Raw genomic sequence first — 21,132 nt, forward strand, 5'->3', positions numbered from 1 at the left:
GTTTCTTCAAAAATGAAATAAAAATTTGTACCCTGTGGTAGACTGAATGTCCGTATCCACCCAAAGTTCATATGCTGAAATCCTAACCCCCAAAGATGATGGTATTAGGAAGGGGGTCTTTATGAGGTACCTAAATCATGAGGATGGAGTCCTCACGAATGGGATTAGTGCCTTATAAAAGAGGCTCCACCATATGAGGACACAGCAGGAAGACACTTGCTATGAAACAGGAAGAGGGCTTTCACAAGAACATCTGGCACAATGATCCTGGACTTACAACTATAGACTGTGAAAAATAAATTTCTGTTGTTTATAAACTACCACCTACTTGGTGGTATTTCCTTATAGCAGCCCAAATGGACTAAGACATATCCAGTGGGTGGTCAGTAAATACTTATTAAGTTAGCCATGAACAAAGAACATTTTGATTTATATGGTTACATCTTCAGAATGATAAAACTCATTCATTAATCATTTATAAAAAAACAATTACTTTTTGAATTTTTTTCCATGTGTAATTATAAAACCAAATCTGTCAAGTCAGTTACCGTGGATGTAATAAAAAAATTCAGACCAGAACACACTGAAAACAAAAAACTTACAAAAAATGTCAGTTGTAGTTGGATACTTGTTTACCTTTATCCTTTATCCTTCAGCATAATTGAATCAGAATTATGTCAATCCATAAATAGATTTTACAGGAAATGGAGAATTTGACACTAACACCACTTCTCACCCCTGGCTTTCAGAAGGTATAGTCACATTAAGAAGAACTGACTGAATATCCCTAATATAAGTTTCTCAAAGAATTTCTAACACTTACTTTGAATAAATTCTGAAATAAAATATTTTATTTTGTATGTTATTAACCATGCATTTAAGCTACTGGCTCTTCAGGGGAAAACAGTAACTTTAGAAAAATCTCAGCAGTTTCTATAATGAACAAGATGTTACAAAAATATTAAACCAAGAAAACAGTATAAAACATTTCTCTCTCATAGTTGTCTATGTCTCACTTAGAAATATATGAAATATTCTGAAATATCTCATTTTGTATTTAAGCTCTAAAGTAGTCCTTAGCAAGAAAAGTTGGCTTCGTGTTCATTCGTTAAGGTAGTTTGCTGCTTTGATCATTTTAAATTAGAGCAAAATCAAGCCTTTCTATTCAAAAATGTTGGTTTCACATGTATTACTCAAAGAAGAAATCATCTTGGTGACAATATTCCGTACTAGTGGAAAAGTTAGTCTTCATAAGACCATTTTGAAGATCATTTCTAAAATGGGAAGAAGGATGGATGACTGAATTTGCTTTAATTATTTCATGATTTCTGCTATAAAGGAAGGTAAAATCAAAACCACAGAGAAGAGACATAAGGTAGCGAGGAGGCTGGAAAAAGAAGGGAAACCATATAGAGAAGATAGAAATTCATGAAGTTTGTCTCCCTTTTTAGTATTAACACTGTTTCCTGAAAACATCCTCTTACAGTTTCCTTCCCTTGACAGCACCCTTTCCCTCTATTTCCATCTCTAAGCCTCAGTCAGGATAGACAAAAGAATCAATTAAGTTATTGGTCTTATTTATCCAATGTCCTTTATAATTTGCTTATAAATTCTAATGAAGATAATTATATACAGGGATAAAAATGCATTAAGCCACTGATAGAAAAGCAAGAATATTCTCATGGATACTCAACTTACTAGAAAGGGTGGATATACATTCAAGAAATACATTGCAATTATTAAAGATTTAAATATGAAAACTAATGTAATTATACATAGTTTTTACTTAAATAAATGTGTATAAAAATACATAAATGTAAAATAAGTATTTTAAATAGTACCACATCTTTAAGGGAAAATAAGCATGAACAAGTTATTCCCCTTTTAGTATAAATGATGTATATACTTCTAAAACTCTAAAGAATTGTTAAACTAACATTTTGGGCATGACTGAGTAGCTCATTTTGAAAAAATAACCCAAAAACTCATTTTTGCATCAATTTTTCACATTTCTTATAACATGAACAAACATTTTATAAATAGCATTAAATATATACATTCCCATTAAAGAAAATAAGCTAAATTTATTATTGGGATCCATACTCCCATATGTTCCACCCTAAAACTCTAAGAGGAATTTCTATATTTGATACTTTGAGTAAGATGGGTTTAACTAATACACATTAAAGCTGATAAACAGTAGTTTAAAAAAAAATGAGTGATAAAAAATTTTAATTAAATGATCAGATATAAGAATTCAATATTTAATTGTCTAATTGTTTTGTGTTTATTACTGTTGACTCCCTGAAAGATTTTAAATACCTTAACAACAGTATGTAAAATGTTCATCACATCACCAGGTAGTGCAGGCTACATATAAATGCTACTAATAGCTGAAATATCAGATAACATATGAAATAAATATGGTACTAATAAAATATTGCATATAATAAACACAAAGCTAATCATGAAATCCAATACTAATGGGATTTAAAAATATATATTAAAGACATATTTTAGAAGTATACATAGAAGAAATCTGCAAGAAATACAGAATCTGCAACAGTAAAATAAAAAAGCAACAATATTTATTTTACTTGAATGTTGGCATATAATTATAAAACAACTATCTATGTCTAGAAGCCATAATTTAATATAAAAAGTGTTTTCTCAAAGCAGTAACTTGCTCTTTTTTAAAACAAATTTTTATTATGCTAAAATACACGTAACTTAAACCCACCATCTTAACCATTTTTAAGTGTATTTTTCAGTGGTAGGTATTAAATACATTCATAATGTTGTGCAACCATGCCTACCATCAATTTACATAACTCATTTTATCTTTTCTATTAAACAGTAACTCCCCATTCCCCTCCTCCGCAGCCCTTGGCAGCCACCATTCTACTTTCTGCCTATGAGTCTGACTACACTAAATGCCTCATGTAAGTGGAATCATATAGTATGTATCTTTTTATGACTGGATTATTCACTTAGAAAAATGTCTTCATAGTTCATCCATGCTGTAGCATACTGCAGGATTCCCTTCCTTTTTAAGGCAGAATAATACCCTATTTTATGTATAGGCCACATTTTTCTTCTCTCTTCACCCATCAATGAACACGTAGGTTAATTCTATGTTCTAGGTATTGTGAATAATGCTGCTATGAACATGTGTGTGCAAATACTGCTTCAAGACCCGTCTTTCAATTTTTTTGAGTATATACCCCGAAGTGGAATTGCTGGATCATATGGTAATATTCTATTTTAAATTTTTTGAGGAACTGCCATACTGCTTTTCACAGCATCTGTATCATTTTGCATTCCCACCAGCAGTGCACAAGAGTTCCAATTTCTCCACATCCTCACCAACACTTGTTTTCTGATTTTTTTTTTTTTTTTTTTTTTTTTTTTTGCGGTACACGGGCCTCTCACTGCTGTGGCCTCTCCCACTGCGGAGCAGCACAGGCTACGGACGCGCAGGCTCAGCGGCCATGGCTCACGGGCCCAGCCACTCTGCTGCATGTGGGATCTTCCCGGACCGGGGCACGAATCCATGTTCCCTGCATCGGCAGGCAGACTCTCAACCACTGCGCCACCAGGGAAGGCCCTGATTTTTTTTGACAGCAGGCATTCTAATGGGTGTGGGGTGGTATCCCATTATAGTTTTGATTTGTATTTCCCTAATGATTAGTGATCTTGAGCATCAATTTCATGTGCTTATTGGCCATTTGTATATCTTCTTTGGAGAAATGTCTGTTCAAGTTCTTTGTCCATTTTTGAATCAGATTGTTTGTTTTGTGTTGTTGAGTTTTTAAAGTTCTCTATATATTCTGGATATTAAATCCTTATCAGATATATGATTTGCAAATATTTTCTCCCATTCTGCGAGTCACCTTTTTAACTCTGTGAATAGTGTCTTTTCATGCACACATTTTTAAAATTTTCATGAAGTACAATTTATCTATTTTTGTCTTTTGCTATCTGTCCTTTGGTGTTATATCCAAGAAATCACTGCTAAATCCAATGTTGTACGTTTTTGTTCTATGTCTGCTTCTAAGAGTGTTACAGTTTTAGGTGTTATATTTAGGTCTTTGATCCATTTAGAGTAAATTTTTTATGTAGTATTAGATAAGAGCCCAACTTCATTCTTCTCTCTGTAGATATCCAGTTTTCCCAGCACCATTTGTTAAAAAGACTGTCCTTTCCCCGTTGAATGATCTTGTCACCCTTGTCAAAAATCATTGGACCATATATGTGAGGGTTTATTTCTGGGTTTTCTTTTCTATTCCATTGGTTTGTATGTCTGATTTTATGCCAGTACCACACTCTTGATTATTGTACTTCTGTAGTAAGTTTTGAAATTAGGAAGCATGATTCCTCCAGGCTTGTTGTTTTTCAAGATTGTTTAGACTATTCAGGGTCCCTTTAGATTCCAAATGAATTTTAGGATGGATTTTTCTATTTCTACAAAAACCATTGTTGGGATTTTGGAACAAATTTCATTGAATCTGTAGACTGCTTTGGGTAATACTGACATTTTAACAATATTAAGTATTCAAATCCATGAACACAGGATGCGTTTCTCTTTTTTATGTCTTCTTTAATTTATTTTAGAAATGTCTTGTGGGGCTTCCCTGGTGGCGCAGTGGTTGGGAATCCGCCTGCCGATGCAGGGGACACGGGTTCGTGCCCCGGTCCGGGAGGATCCCACATGCCGCGGAGCGGCTGGGCCCGTGAGCCATGGCCGCTGAGCCTGCGCGTCCGGAGCCTGTGCTCTGCAACGGGAGAGGCCACAGCAGTGAGAGGCCCGCGTACCACAAAAAAAAAAAAAAAAAAAAAAAGAATGTCTTGTGGATTTCATTGTACAAGTCTTTCAACTCCTTGCTTAAGCTTATTCCTAAGCATTTTATTCTTTTCAATGCTTTTGTAAATGGAAATATATCATAATTTTCAGATTGTTGATTGTTCATGTATAGTGATTTTTGCGTGCTGCCTTTACTGTGTGCTACTTTACTCAATTTATAAGCTCTTTAGGTTTTGTTTTGGTTTGAGTTTGTGTGTGGGATCTATAGGGTTTTCTACATATAAGATCATATCATCTGCACAGATAATATTATTCCTCCTTTCCAATATGGATGCCTTTTATTTCTTTTTCTTGACTAACTGCTCCAGCTAGAACTTCTAGTAGTATGTTGAACAGAACTGGTGAAAGTGGGCATCACTGCCTTGTTCCTGATCTTAGGGAAAACACTTTCAGTCTTTCACAGAGTATGATATTTACTGTGGGTTTTTCCACATAAGGCTTTTATTAGGTTGAGGTAGTTTCCTTCTATTCTAGTTTGTTGAGTGTTTTTATCATGAAAAGGTGTTAAATTTTGTAAAACGTTTTTTCTGCATTGATTAAGATGATTACATGTTTTTTTTCCCTTCATTTTGTTGATATGGCATATTACACTGATCGATTTTTGTATGTTGAACCATCCTTGCATTCCAGGAATAAATCCTACTTGGTCATGGTGTATAATTCTATCAATGTGATGCTGAATTCTGTTTGCTAGTATTTATTGAGGATTTTTGTGTCAGTGTTTATAAGGGATATTGGTCTGTAGTTTTCTTTTCTTGTAGTGTCTTTGTCTGGCTTTGGTATCAAGAAAATGCAGGCCTCATAGGATGAGTTAGAAAGTATTTCCTCCTCTTCAGTTTTTTAGAAAAGTCTGAGAAGGGTTAATATTAATTCTTCTTTGAATGTTTAGTAGAATTCACCAGTGAAGCCATCAGGTCTGGGGCTTTTCTTTGTCAAGAGATTTTTTGATTACTGATTCAATCTCCTTACTACTTATAGGTCTATTCAGATTTTCTATTTCTTCATGATTTAGTCTTGGTAGCTTCTGTTGTTTCTAGGAATTTATCCAATTAATCTAGGTTATCCAGTTGTTTGGCATACAACTGTTCATAGTACTATCATATAATCCTTTCTATTTCTATAGAACTGGTGGTTATGTCCCCATTTTCAGTTTAGTAATTTGAGTCTTCTTTTTCTCTTAGACCTTCCAGCTAAGATTGTCAGCTTTGTTGGTTCCTTCAATTTGGTTCCATTGATTTTCTTCATTGTTTTTCTTTGGGTTTCATTATTCTCCTTTTCCTAGTTGCTTAAGTTGTAAAGCTAGGTTGCTGATTTGAGAACTTTCTTGTTTTTTTTAATCTAAGCATTTATAGTTATAAATTTCTCCCTTAGCACTTCTTTTACTGTGTGCCTTCAGTTTTGGTATATTGTGTTTTTGTTTTCATTCATCTCTAAGTATTTTCTAATTTCCCTTGTGATTTCTTCTTTGATCCATTGGTTGTTTAAGAGTGTGTTGTTTAATTTTCACAAATTCATGAATTTTCCAGATTTTGTTCTGCTATTGATTTCTAACTTCATCCCATTGCTACTGGAGAAGATACTTGAAACGATATCTGCCTTTTAAAATCTATTGAGACTGAATTTATAGCTTAACATATGGTTTATCCTGGAAAATATCCCATGTGCACTTGAGACATGTGTATGCTGTTGACGTTGGGTAGAGTGTTCTGTAAATGTTAGATCTAGTTCACTTATTGTGTTAAGTCCTCTATTTCCTTATTTATATTTTGTCTGCTTGTTCTATAGACTATTGTGAGTGAGGCACTGAAGTCTCTAACTATTATTGTAGCACTGTCTCTCCCTTCAATTCTGTCAGTTTTTGCTTCATTTATTTTGATGGTCTGACATTAGGTGCATAAATATTTATAATTGCTTTACCTTATTGCTGTACTGAACCTTTAATTAATTTATTTTACTAAAATGGCCTTTTTGATTTAATTAAAATTCTCTTACTACTTCTACTTCATTAAAAATTAAGGTGAGATTCCAGGAAAACTGTTTTAAAAAGTTACATTTTTATTATTTATTTACCTGTGTGAATCCAAATTGTGCAAGAAAAAAAAGACACTGATGTTGATTTCAAAATTTTTGCACTCAACAAAATGTCTCACTGTTATATAATGCATAATGGACTTGATAACAAGTAAATTACATAAACAAATTCATACTATACAATACCATTTTTAACCTGTTTTAGATTTGGGATGGATTGTTTATTGGAGAGAGAAAAAAAGAATACCACTGTTAAAAAGTAGATGAGAACAGTATTCTATGGCTATATCATGGTACCTTCCAGGATACAGAAACATAAAATATAGGTCTTAACGAGGGAATGTCAAATAAGCTAAGGGAAAAATTTACAGAGTGTACTAATTTTCAGAATTGTCAGGCAAAAATTTTTGCCATTATATAATCTACAGATATCTAATGGCAACAACCATGAGGGTCCTATCCAGTATTATTCACACTAGCTAGAGAGAGCCAACTGTACATATTTCTTCCTAATGCTACATTCAGTGACACCAGGTTAGTAGCTTGAAATGTGCATGGTAGGAATTTGTATTTCATGGGAATCTGCAAACAAAATAAATCAAGGTTTTTGGTTTTTTTTAAATCCATACCCGACCCTCATCCACACACCAGGTATTAAATATTTACCAGTACAACAATGGAAATATCACATTCCTGAAGGTATTTTGATACATAGCTCACTTAACTAGCTACACAATGCTTTAAAACAGAAATATATTTCAAATAAACAATGGTAGAAAGAAGTATAAAATAAAAATTTGCTTCCAAGAAAGCTATATGTTAAAAAATAAAGGAGAGGACACTGCATCTTGACACAGTCCATTCTATCTGAAATTTAATAGTTCTTTCTTCAGGAAAAAAAATGCACCTCCCTACATGTGCTATAGCACAGGTCCTGTCTCATATAAAAGTTGCTAACTTTTTCAATAATTTGAGGTTAAATAAAATAAACTCCTCCTTTCTGTTATCGATCAGCCTTTAATATTTAAAGACAGTAAACCTATAGTCCCAGGATTTTCTCTTTGATGTTCACTCTCTGTTTAAAAATTATAAAGGATTTAAGTAAAACAAGTGAAATACTGCAATTGATGTTAAGAAAAATCCATTATATAGAGCATAGGGCTTTTTTTAGAAAGAAAATTATCATATCTTGTACCATGACAGCTTTGGTAAATCAAGTAATGATGAAATTAATGTTAAATGTTAGACTATCAAAATAGATAAAATACTTATTTTGAATATTTAGAAACCCAACCTTATAACCTTAGCCTGACATTTATCATAATCTATTTTGCATCAGTTAGGTACCAGCTCATTTTCTCAGTCCTCATATCTGTTCCTTCCCCAGATTTCTCCAGTTACTTCATCAGACTGGGCCTGTCACACTGAGGCTGTAATCATATAAGTCTTGAGCCTGAGAAGCTACCATAGTACCCGAGGGACATTCCTTTTATCTGTGCCTCACATCTGTCCTCCAGTTTACTCTGACTTTTATTCATTCCCTTAAAAATCATTACCCACCATGTTACAGTCCTTATGCTAGGCCCTGAAGATATAATAATACAATGATAAACAAGATAAACATGTCCATGACTTTCATGGAGGGCGTCTGCTAGGAGACATGTCCACTGAACAAACAATCTCATTTAAAAATTACAATTATAAATTATTATAAGTGCTATGGAAGAAAAGTATATGACTCCATGAATGTATTAATCAGGAGACCGCCCTCCTCTGTAGGCTCCAGAAAAGCTTCCCTAAGAAAGTGAAATTTAACTCAAGACCTGAAGAATGGTTCAGGCAAAAGAAATGGCACTTTTTCAGTTCCAAACATGTTGGTTCCACCTTTGCTGGAACTTTTATTTCCATCTTTGCTGCCTCCGGGCATTTTTCTCCTGAATTTTATTCTATCTAGCTACTAATGCTGACCTTCCTAATCCCCATAATAGTATCAGATAATGTTTATTGAGTTCATACTACTCAGAAGATATCATTCTAAGCGATTTACATAAATGAACTCATTTAAACCTTACAATAACCATATGAGATACATTGTATTTCTTCATTTTACAGATGAGAAATGTGAGGCAGAGGCATGATAAGTTACTTATATGAAATTACACATCTACTGGTACGAGTCCTTACATGACCATCATGTCCCTCATAACTTATCACTGCTATAAAAACTCTAAGGCACCAAGCTACATTAGCAATACTACTGGGCAAAGAATACCAAGACTCCTATATCCTTCAAACTGTTATCATTTTCAACTAGACAGGATCATATATTTTCTCCAGCTTTCAGAAATAAGGAATAAAAAATTGACCAAGGTTGCCTACACTAAAACATGCTCAGGAGCAAGAAAAATGTCTTTAGAACAAGTAATACTTTCTTACAAAACTATTCACCCAGACTATGAAATAATGAAAATGGGGCAAGGAGAAGAATTATAATTTATTTAATTCCTTCTGTACTTCCCAAGGAAGAAGAAGAGGAATTTTTTTCTTTTAATTAAAACTCATAAATATTTTGCATGTATTTGCAAAACTAAGTTAATATGTAGTGAATTGGCTATGATGCAGAAGAAATTACCAAAATCAATTATTTTCTTTAAGCAAGCATCTTTTAAATATTAAAGAAAAGGAAATAATTATTAAATGACCGAGGCCTCACTCAAAACTACATTTAAAGTTCCTGTTATGATCAAAGTTTCATTTGTAAATTTATCATTGAAGGTGATGTGAAAAACAGTAATTAAGTAGGTGATTGATACAGGTGAATGTATGACTCATACTTTGCAAAGGAAAATGATTTTGGAGAAAAGGCTCAGGAAGGAAAGCAGCAAATAATGGGTTTGGGAAGAAATGAAGACCTTTCCTGTCCAAGGACTGTCAGTAGTTCTTTATTACTTGAAGATTAAGGGAATAGTGAATAAAGTTGTCTGCCAGACAGCAGAAATGGTAAGAAATAACATTGTCTCTAAGTGTACCTCACATTAAAGTTCTCATAAATAACATTCATAAAATTAAACTTTCTATAAAAAGTTACTAGAAAACCCAACTCAAATCAGAACAATGGAAATGTCAAAATAAACCAACATTACAATTGTCACGAACTTGAACAGAATGAAACAGCAGGGTAGGCCAAGTGGTAGAATCACCTAATTTTATTCCACTTGGTTTTTGAAAAAAGGGAGATCCAGTACTGAATTAGGAGGACACTTAGCCAGGTTTGTTTTTGTTTGATTGTTTTTCTACTTCATGGGTTATTGCAAAATAAACATTTCGTTTTTGCTACTAGGGTTCAGCAAATTTATACAATGAATTTGGTTTCTGGTTCCAGAGATCAAATTCAAGCCATCAAATCCAGCTCCACATTTTTACTAACTGCCCCTCCCCTCTCATATATATCTCAAATATATATATTTATACATACATTTTAAAACTCACACTTTGGTATGAGTTTTAATTACTATCCTTGCCTTATGAATCTTTAAAGGAAATGAAGAGAATTTCATTTTGATGAAGTCATACTTAACAGGAAGTTTTATCCAATTTAATTTTTTAACTTACATTTTCATGTATATTTTGGAGTCCCTACTATGTGACAGCATTTAGCCAGATACTTTAAACACATAATCGCATTTAAGAATACTGGGTTTATTTCATTATATATATCTACTGCCTGAGGATAAGGTAAACAGAATATTTTTTATGATAAAGCAACCTAAGTCCTATCACTTATGGCTTTTTAAGAGCTGTGTGTATGTGTTCACACACACATGTGTGCGAGACAATGGGTTCAAACCCATACAGTCTTGTTATAGAATCTTTGCTCTAACTACTAAGCCACTATATGTTGGGAAAAGAAACAAAGAATGGCTTTAAAAATGAATATAACTGATTTAGGTAATAATAGTAGCTTCTAGAATAAGAGATCATAGTTCTGACGTCAGTATGCTAATTACTATCAGCATAAAGTTAAAAATAGACATTTAATGAAAATTTACTATGATAAAGATTTCTTTTCCTTTTGTAAATGTGATAATTTTCAGAAAGACTAGCTTTTTTCTTTTTGAATATTATATCACCTAACACTTTTGTGATCTTTTTATAGATTTTAAAGATTTTCATACCTAAGACCTTATACAATCCTGTTAGCAACACTATAAATAAGGCAAGTATGATGGATTATTTTATATGTCAACTTGGCTGAGCCACAGTGCCCAGATATTTGGTCATACATTACTCTGGATGTTTCTGTGAAGGTATTTTTTTAGATAAGAATTAACATTTAAGTTGCTAGACTGAGTAAAGCAGATTACCCTCCATATAATGGGTGGGTCTCATCTAATCACTAGAAAGCCTTAATAGAACAAACACTGACCTCCCTGGAACAAGGAGGAATTCTGCCAGCCAACTGCCTTTGGACTCAACCTGGAAATCTTACCTGGGTCTCTGGCCTACCAGCCTACTGTGCAGATTCTGAATTTACCAACCCTCTATAATCACATGAGTTAATTCCTTAAAATCAATCAAACAATCTCTCTTTCTCACTCTCTCTCTTTATACACACATACATCATACACCCCCCACCACACACACACACACACACACACACACACACACACACACACACACACACACACACATCCTGTTGGTCTTACATCTCTGGAGAACTCTCAGTAAGACAGAAAGGTAGCTGAAAACTAAGCCTAAGAAAACAGGGGACAGGAATTCAGATTTTCATCTTTGTCTCCAGTCATTCCTAAAACGATACGAAAATTCTCAAGAAGCTATACTAGAATTCAGTTTTCATACCCTAACCACGTAGCCGGAATAATGTTCTTTTCCTTTTAAAACTGTTATTTGACAAAACTAATCAACTCCGGAAAACAGCTTAGCAGATTCTCAAAAAGTTAGGCAAAAAGTTACCATATGACCCAGCAATTCCACTCCTAGGTACATGCCCAAGAGAACTGAATACATGTCCACACAAAAACTTGTACATGAATGTTCATAGCAGCATTACTCAGAGTAGTCCAAATGTGGAAACATAAATCTCATCAATTGATGAATGGATAAAGAAAAAAGTCGTATCCATACAATGGAATGATTCAGGAATAAAAAGAAATGAAGTACCGACAAACGCTAAAATGTGGATAAATACTGAAAACATGCTAAGTAAAAGAAGGCAGGTGGAAAAGACCACATATTGTATGAATTCATTGATATGAAATGTCCAGATTAGACAAATCCATATAGACAAAAAATAGATTAGTGGTTGTCAGGGGCAAGAAGGGGGTCAATGGGGAGTGAATGCTAATGGGTATGGGGTTTCCTACCGAGATGATAAAAATGTTCCTGCATTAGACAGTGGTGATAATTGCATAAGCTCATGACTATACTAAAAACACTGAATTGTACACTTTAAAATTGTGAATATTAAGTGAATTATATCTCAATTAAAAAGTGTTAGAAAATATAAAACTAACCAACTTACCTGCCTTTTTTGTGGTGCCAAACAACGAACAACTTCATCCACCATCACTGGAATATGTAATTTAGTCATCACTTCAGAATCTCTGTCTTGTAACTCCTGAGCTCCCGTTTGATCTGTTTGCTCCTGGGCTTCATATTCATTATATCTTTCTGCTGTAGCATGTATTTTTTTTGGCCAGACACCCAAATTAAATATGCCAGATTCCAACCAGCACGAAAGAAATTTTTTATAGATTCTACAAAAATATGGGTATTGAAGCATTCTGTAGATCAACAAATCTAGAAAAAAATTTAAAATATCATGATTGTTGGCTTTTTTCAAAACAATGTTATAATACTTGAGGGAAAGCAAATTAGTATGAAATATTTAACACACGAAAAGTATGTAAAACTCATCATCTCAGACAAGTGAAGGTGACTACCCTCCTTATGCAAAGCAAGGAACCCAAGAGAACCCCAGAAACTATCTGAAAATACAATTTTCAATGTGGCCTGATAAGCTCTGAGACCATTAATGTTTTAACCATCAGAGATGTGAATATTGATTAATCAGTCATCATTTTCCTGAAAGGGATTAAAAACATTATTCTCTTTTAGGTTCACATGGTCTTTTATTTCAAGCTCTTCTAATTGTTTTTCTCATAATGCTAAATCTTCATTTTCAATTTAACTTTGTTTGAAAAATTGTCCCTGAAAAAAGACTATGCATGTAAAACCAAAAAGAAAAGGTTATCAGTCTATGAAAACCTTACAGATTTGTCATGGATATGCTCTGACGAAATCAATCTCACCATGGCTTATATCAGTGAAATACATATCATTTTAAACTATAACTTTGTAAACACTCCACTGAACACACTTTGGCACTTCATATCATTTTAATTATCTGCTCCCTGCCCCATGCCCCAAAAAAAGCAAGTAAATAACTGATACATTCCTTCGCTTTCTCTTACTTGCTCCATTTTATTCTGTAATCTGTAATTCTTTAAAACGGAGAGGAAAAAAGTAATTTATGAAATATATTAACAAAATACCTTTTGAAAACATTATGTTCTTTACCCATTTGGATGCAAGCAACATTTATGATATTATTAAAGTAAATAACAATTTAACCCTACTCTTTTCCTTCCTCATGGATTATGAGTTATTTAAAAGTAAGAACCACACCTTTATATCCACGAAATCAGATGCACACTAGGCGCTTAATACGTGTTTTCTGGAAAAAATAAAAATATAAAAGAATGGATGGATAAATTCCAGATTCTATAGAATTAACCTTGCTTTAGAAAATTTTACTTGTCTCACTGACCCTACCAAAATCCACATTCTCAAAATATTTAAGAAACATAAATCTTGATTAAATATGTCTTCCCTTCCTTTTGCATTAGAAAATGAAGAATAATGTTGAAAAGTCAATCACATGTAATGACTGGAAAATAAATAAAAATACATATTTGATATTATATCAATATAATATCAGTAAGATGTAATCTTGAGGATACCAAAGACATAATTCACAGAATTATGTTATAAATGTGACACAGAAAAAATATGGCAAAAAAAAATTTTTAATGAGTGTTTTAAGTAAGATTTTGGATGTTCAGCAGTAACAAATTAGCCAAATTATGAATTATGCCTTATGTTTTCCAGAAAGTTTACAAAAGTAAGCAAACTATGCTCTAACTTAGCATTTCTAACATATTTCAAAATAAAAGCTAACATTTATTGAGCACTTACTAAGTACCACTTACTATTCTAAGCACATTACATGTACGAACTCATTCAATCCTTACCCCAAATCTTAAAGGTAGGTACTATTATTATTTCCATGTTGCAGATGAGGAAAACAGAAAAGTAATTTGCTGAAAAGTCACATAGCTGGAGAGCCATAAAGCTAGAACTGTAACATCAGCATTCTATCTCCAGAACTTTTTCTCTTAACCTATATGCTATAAACACAGCCCACTGGCTCTATTTAATACACTCAAGTAACTGAATGGTACTTTGATTACACTATGACTAGGTATTTGTAGTATTCCATGAATTAGATTCATTTTTTTTAAGGAGCCAATATTTTATTGCTTGGTCCTACTCCACTCGGAAATACAGTATACTGTGGGGCACCCAACAGAGGACACAGGAACGATGTACAGCCCTAAATAGTGGAATATGGAGTATTTAAACAATACAACCAATAACTTATTCGATTCTTTTGCCTATCCAATATATGTAAACAATCTATACTGTATGTTCAGATTTTGATTTTTTTAAAAAAACAAGCAAACAAACAAATAAAAAGCCCATCAACTCCAATATCAGAATCAGAACCACACAGGAAAAAGCAAACAGGGTAGAAAAAAATGCTTCTTTCAACAGCAATTAATTTTCTTCTTCATTCAATTTCTTTGTATTTACTCAAATATATTCAAGGTACAAAGCCTGTAGATTTTACACTAATTGGCTACTAATGTGGGTAAACATGGAGAAAAGGCCTTAATAATTAATCTTCCTTTTTGGTTGTGTCTTTGAATACCTCCCTAAAAATGGAAGGGGGCAAGTTCTAAAGGGAGTTCCTTCCTTTTCTGCAGCCCCATATCCCACCAGATGACCCAGAGCACTTCCACAGTCCGCTAAGAACTAGCCCCCCTAAACGATTTAAGATAGTTTAACTTCCCTCTGTTCACAGAAAAGAAGCAGGATATCAGGAAACCTAAACTCTACAGCCAACTCCGTGGTTTCCTAGGCAAGCCATTTAACTTTTCTCTGCCAGCAAAATTCAATTTAAACTGCTGAGACCACGGAATTAGCCAGGTTACTCTTTTAAATGTGGGAACACAAAGGTGAGCGATACCTTTGAAAACTACTTGCTCAACGGAGCTACCAATTACCATCATTGCAGTCAGCTCCCCCTGCAGAGAAAACTCTTCGGAAACTTAATTCCTAAGGCCAAAAATTCGACCTGGAGGCTGGCACCCGAACACAGGGAAAGTGAAAGAGGTCCTAAAGAAAAAGTTAGAATCCATTCTTTTGCGTAAGGATTACACTCTGACAAGGGAAACTTTAGAAACTTCTGAACTCAGGACGAATGAGTGTTGAGAGAGGAAGCGGGAGAGCAGAGGCGCGAGTTTCCTCTGTGCTGGGTGAATCCGGCAACCCCTGGAAGTTCCCCCAAAGGTGAGGGAGGGGGCTCCAAAAGAGCTGCCGGGACTCGGCCACCTTCTCCTCACCTGAGGCACGAAGATTTCTCAGTTGGCCTCTAATTCGGGCCTGCGACGACCACTACTACGGTGACAGAGAACCCGAATTTGCCGCCCGCACAAGCCCCAGCCCTGGGGGAAACTTCCGAGAACGGACAGATTGGGCCCTTGTCCGCCGCAGCAACAGAGGACCGTCTGCCTTTGGTTCCGCTGCTTACAGGCCCCAGCTGCCAAAGGGTCCCAGGAGCTCGGGGTTCCAAATGCTGTTCCTGGGGGAGGTGAGGGATATAAGTCCCTAGCATTGCCAGGTTGAAATTCACTTTAACTTTTTTTTTTAATGTCTGATGAAACTTCAAATCTCACTTTCCATTTTATCCTTCTCTCCACTCTTTTCAGTTTACTCTGAACCTATGTTAAATTTCTGTTTTAAATTACATGGCAGTTAGTATACTCTAATTTCTAACAAAAGGTGGGAATTTCTGTCTCCTTAGCACTACGTGTTTGGAAAGTTTTGGTTCTTTTCCCTTCATTTCGTTACAAAATACGCCAGTTTCTTGTCCTTTCTGTTGTACGCCTTAATGTCTTGCCAAACTAAAGAGAAGCCAGCTGGCATAGTAAATCTACAATTCCTTAAAAATATGGACTTCAGAATCTGAACACTGTTAAATGGCAAGTGTAAGGCAGAATTTAAAGTCAAATGTAAAATAAGCATTTAGATTAGGTGTGGAAACACCTGTGAGACTGGTCAGCCTTATACAATGTGGGTATCAAAAACGATGAAATTTAAACACTTCTACTTATTCACCAATGATCAGTGCACCTTTACAAGAAATTGGTAATACATGCCTATTTTCAGACTACATTAAGATAGCATCTTAATATCACTTAACCTAGAAAGTATTTCAGAAACAAATGACTCCATTCCGAATTCGCTGGGTTGTACCCTTCAACAGAAATATTTTCCTTTAGAGATTTTCTGAAAACTTCAGTTTTCTCTTCAGTAAAATGAATAGTATCTACATCTCATGGACTGTTTCAAAAATTAAGTGACAAGATAACATATATAAAATTAATAAATGTCCAGGACATCAAAGGTAAAGTACTATAGTGAGTGCATATTTGAAAGAAAATTAAAAGGCTTCTCAATTTTATTACCAAACCCAGCACCATACAAATCACTATCTCATTAGCTAAGATATATGTAATACAGCCAGCAATTAGTAGCTTTATTGATGCTCTATCCAGTGTTCAGAAAGAATCTTATAATATGCTTCATATACAATACATAGTGCTTCTGATTTTCAATAGGAAATAAATGTCTATAATATGAGGTTTCCCCTACAGTGTTTCACTTATAATACTCTGCATTTGGTGTTGTGCCATCCTGTATATATGGCGATATTGAATCACTAGAGCACAAGCTCTGAGAGCGCAGGGATTTTGACTCAATTGTGTGCTATTGTGTCCTTAAAATCTACAATCAATAACTGCTGAATGAATGGATACAACAATAGTAACATAAAGAACAACAATAAAATTCAGATCATACTATTAAAAATATCCTGATAAATAAAAGATGAATTCTCTTAGCGAACCCATTTCCCATTTTTTTCCAGGTATTTTTTTCTTTTTAAAGTGTACATTCTAAAATACTACCTACAACCCAGGCTTAAAAGCCCATTGCATCCAATAATGAACTAAGCCAATAAATTTAAATAAATTTATTTTATAATGCCATCATTAGAAAGAAATGTCGAAAACAGCCATACAACAAATAGTTTCAGAGTCAGCACTAAGGGAGTAGGCCTGGGGTTCCTGAGAAATGAAGCCTGGGGCCTCAAACCAAAGTCCTGAACTTTCAATTAACTGAGGCGAATTGACCCCAGTTCAGTCCAACTGAAAGTGGTTGGAACGAACAGGTCCCTATACCTTCCAGATCATGGGACCTGTGTCTTGGAGGCCTCACTACTCAATACAGAAAAGGAGAAAACAAATACCCAGAACCCATTAATCCACACCCAACAGGCTCCGCCTCTCCCCCTAGCAGACAGCACCGCCAACCCCTGCCCGCACCCGTCTCACTCACACCCAGAACCCTGGGACCGGAGCCCGCGCCCACGGTCTGAAGGCTGCCTGAAGATCCCAGGTGGCAGCTCCGGCCCAGCCCCGCCCACCTCGGCCAACGCCTCCGGAAACTGCCGTGCGAGTTGCCACGGTGACACGGAGCAAGGTAGCTTCCACTGCAAAGGGCAGCTGAGACGCCAGGCGCCAAACTGCAGCGCGCCACGGCCACGTCCGGCGTGATGACGTCACGAAGACGGCAGCCAATGAAACGAGGCGCTGAGAAAGCTGGCTTGGGTTTGAATATCGTGGCTGAGTTTGAATCGCTGAGAGGCGGACATTGAAGTGAAGCGTCTCCGTAACCTCTCCTGGGCCTGAGGTGAGTTAAAGGCAAAAGAAAACTCTGGTCTCGGGGACGTTTTTTCGGATGACCCGTCTCTCAGGAAGCGGAGGGGTCCCGCCGCCTCAGGGATAGAGGACCAAGTGGGCTTGTTGACAAATAGAAGCGTTAGGTGGGGCGGTGGGGGTGGGGACTGAGGTGGGCCTGGTTAGGGTCCCAGTGGAGAAAGTGAAAGAAAGAAGGAACTCGAGAACTCACTAGAATGTGGCTCTGCCTGATCGGGAGACCTCGACTGCTCAGCAGGAAGGTCAGGGATCTCCTGCCTGAAATTCTCAGGAAGTCGGAAGTTTTAAAGGGCATCTTGGCCCCTTTCCCAGACTTTAGCAGAACACTAACTGTCCGGCACCTTACAGTGTAAAGTTCCTTCCGGACTCCAAATTCACAGTGTTTTGTTTCAGGCACAGATGTAAATGTAACTCTGGGCTTAGCTATCAAGAGGAGCCTTGTTTCAACAGCTTATAACCTTTTTGTCCAGCGAGGTTCAGTGTTAACCTGGCAAAGGTCACTTGGGAACCTTCCCAGACCCCAAATGTAGCATCAAAATAAGACCTGCCAGCAGTGACTAACGGGATTGCTGGGGATCAGATGAGCTATGGAAGAGATTCTCGTTGACAAAGTGCTCTGCAAATGAAAAGGGACTTAAAGCACTGAGAATCAGTTCTACCGTCTGTTAGTAGTTTCTGCGAGATTCGCCTTGAGGAGTGCTCGTTAGGCACTCAGTTTCAGAGAAGTCAAGGCTGACTGCTGTTTACTCTATGAGATTATTTGACCAGAATTGAATAATTGTGCTGTATAACGTATAGTTTAGGTTACTAACTATTATAGGATAGAATGTGTTAGGCATTGTTTTAGTTGATAGTGTTATTCTACCACGGTCAGCGCCCCCCGCCTTGGATTTTGGGAGGTATTTATGAACTTTGTTGCGGGAGAATGAAAGATCCAAAGGCTAGATACTGCATGTTAAGTTTCTCCTGTTCTGTAAGAATTGTATATTTCGGTACACAAAGATTATCTGCCTTTAACGGTAGTAATTGTCTCCTCTTTGTTACTAAATATTTACAAGTACACAAAATTTTCATTTTAAAAATGTATCTTGTCCCACTATAAATATACCTGGAATCAATTAAGGTACACAATAAAATGACTTTTATGCTGTGAATTCTGAAAACTAGGAGGAAAAAATAGCCCAGATGTCAGTGCTGCCCTTCCCTCCATTTGAAATTTTCGTTCTTCCTTGATGCTTACAAGTGAATGGAAGCAGTGGCTCTAACACTCAAGTTATTTCCAATAAGACGTTTAAGTTGCATAGAGACTATACATGATAGAGTGGAGGATAGTTCCTGGTCCTAACAAATGTTTATTGAATCTGAATCTAATTCAGATTTGAATTTGTATTTAAGAAATCATTTATAACTGTGTTACTCCACACATTCAAGAAAATTTATATGACCTTTCTGTTCCATTGTTTGAAAGCCTTCTGTTTTGATTCCAATAGACCAGAGTTGTTAAGAACATGGACTTTGGATTTGGACCTGGATTGACATCTGGCTTCTCACTTACTCTCTCTTGTCATCTTGGAAAAATTCCTTAGCCTAAAGCTAAGTCTCTGTTTTTGTAAAATGGAGACAATAATAGAGTCTACTTTATCTTTTTAAGGATTGAATGAGATGATGAATGTCAGATGTTTACCATAATGCCTGGCATATAGAGTGTGGCCAAATGATCATCGTTGTTCATTATTACTAGTTATCACCATGTCTACCTAATCCAAGAGTTCTCAATTAATAGCATATTTTCTGAGAATAGGTAACTGTGAGTGTTATCCATCAAGCACAGAGAAACCATGAATTTTCAGTTTTATTTCAACATTCATTCAGAAGCCCCAGTACTAGGCCCTGAGGTTTCTATCAAAAGTAGGCAAATAGTTTTAACTTCTATCAAAATTTCTGGGGGTTATATATTTACATCATGGAGAGTGATGATTAAATACTTGAGCTTTAGATTCAGTCAGTCTGAGTTCAAATTCTACGTCTTGTTCTTCCAATAGTGTGACTTCAGCCAGTTAACTTAATCTATCTATACTACACTTTCTCTCTATATAAAATAGGTTTGATAAAAATACCTATATCATAGGATTGTTACAGGGATTAAATGAGAAGTATGTAAATTGCTTAACATGTTTGTGTTTGTAGAATAAGAGCTCAGGAGAAAGTATTCCATAATTGTTACTAAATGAAAGTTTGTGTTTAAGGTAAATTTTAATCTTGTTTTGTTTTGCTTTGTTTTTGAAATAAAAATACCTAGATTTGTTTAAAATCCAAATAATACAAAAGGATATAAAGTAGAAAGTTAGCCTGCCTGTCACCCAGACCCTCATATTTTCCCATCATCAAGCAACTGGTATTATCAATTTCCTCTGTTCTCTTCCTGAGAGAGCCCATGCATGTACAAAAAAGTATATATCTTTTGAAAATACAAATGTTTGAATGCCAGGTCCACTATTCTGCACTTGTTTTTTGCACACATATCTTGAAACTTTACATTATTTCATTCAGTTATTCAACAAGTATGTAATAAATCCTAAATATTTGACAAGCCCTCTTCTAGGTTCTGGAGTGCAGATGAAGTCCACACTCTCATAGTGCTTACATTTTAGAGGGTAAATAAGCAATAACTATGTAACCAAATAATATATTTTCCAAGTAGTCTAGATGCTAGGAAGAAAAATAAAGCAGGCAAGGGATTAGACAGGCAAGGGCACGGTGATACAGTTTTGAATGGAATCTATAGGGAAAGCCTCAGTGAAGTGACATATGAACAGAGACCTGAATGATGAACTGAGATTTTAAGATTTGTGAATATCTGAAGGCAGAGCCTTCCAGGCAAAGAGAAGAGAAGGTGCAGAGTCCATGAGGCCAGAACGAGACTGAGGTGTTGAAGGAACACTAAGGACAGTGTAACTGAAACAATAATTGAGAGGTGGGATAACATTTGGAGACAGGGATGGAGAGGTAGAACCCACAGAACCCACAGATGTA

At 35.5% G+C, this 21,132-nt stretch overlaps 2 protein-coding genes across 6 annotated transcripts in view; one reads left to right on the forward strand and one right to left on the reverse strand.

Moving 5' to 3' along the window:
- METTL15 (methyltransferase 15, mitochondrial 12S rRNA N4-cytidine) overlaps positions 1–17,927 on the reverse strand; it is a 373,387-nt gene extending 355,460 nt beyond the window's left edge. The window contains exons 1-3 of one of the 5 annotated variants that reach the window (XM_067038071.1): positions 17,808–17,908; positions 15,664–15,902; positions 12,438–12,715 (exon numbers count right to left, since the gene is read on the reverse strand). In XM_067038071.1, coding sequence (XP_066894172.1) covers positions 12,438–12,698 — 261 coding nt within the window. In that variant the 5' untranslated portion in view covers positions 12,699–12,715; positions 15,664–15,902; positions 17,808–17,908. Of the gene's footprint in view, positions 1–12,437; positions 12,716–13,603; positions 13,653–15,663; positions 15,903–17,807 lie in introns of those variants that run through there. The other 4 variants (XM_067038070.1, XM_067038072.1, XM_059068615.2 and 1 more) reach the window with 4 other exon arrangements.
- The window catches only part of KIF18A (kinesin family member 18A), an 87,174-nt gene continuing 83,895 nt past the window's right edge, over positions 17,854–21,132 (forward strand). Inside the window, exon 1 of the mRNA XM_059068613.2 lies at positions 17,854–18,073. The gene's annotated coding sequence lies outside the window, so the exon portion shown is untranslated. The remainder of the gene's footprint in view (positions 18,074–21,132) is intronic.

This window comes from Kogia breviceps, chromosome 7 (assembly GCF_026419965.1).
Source record: "Kogia breviceps isolate mKogBre1 chromosome 7, mKogBre1 haplotype 1, whole genome shotgun sequence".
NCBI lineage: Eukaryota > Metazoa > Chordata > Mammalia > Artiodactyla > Physeteridae > Kogia > Kogia breviceps.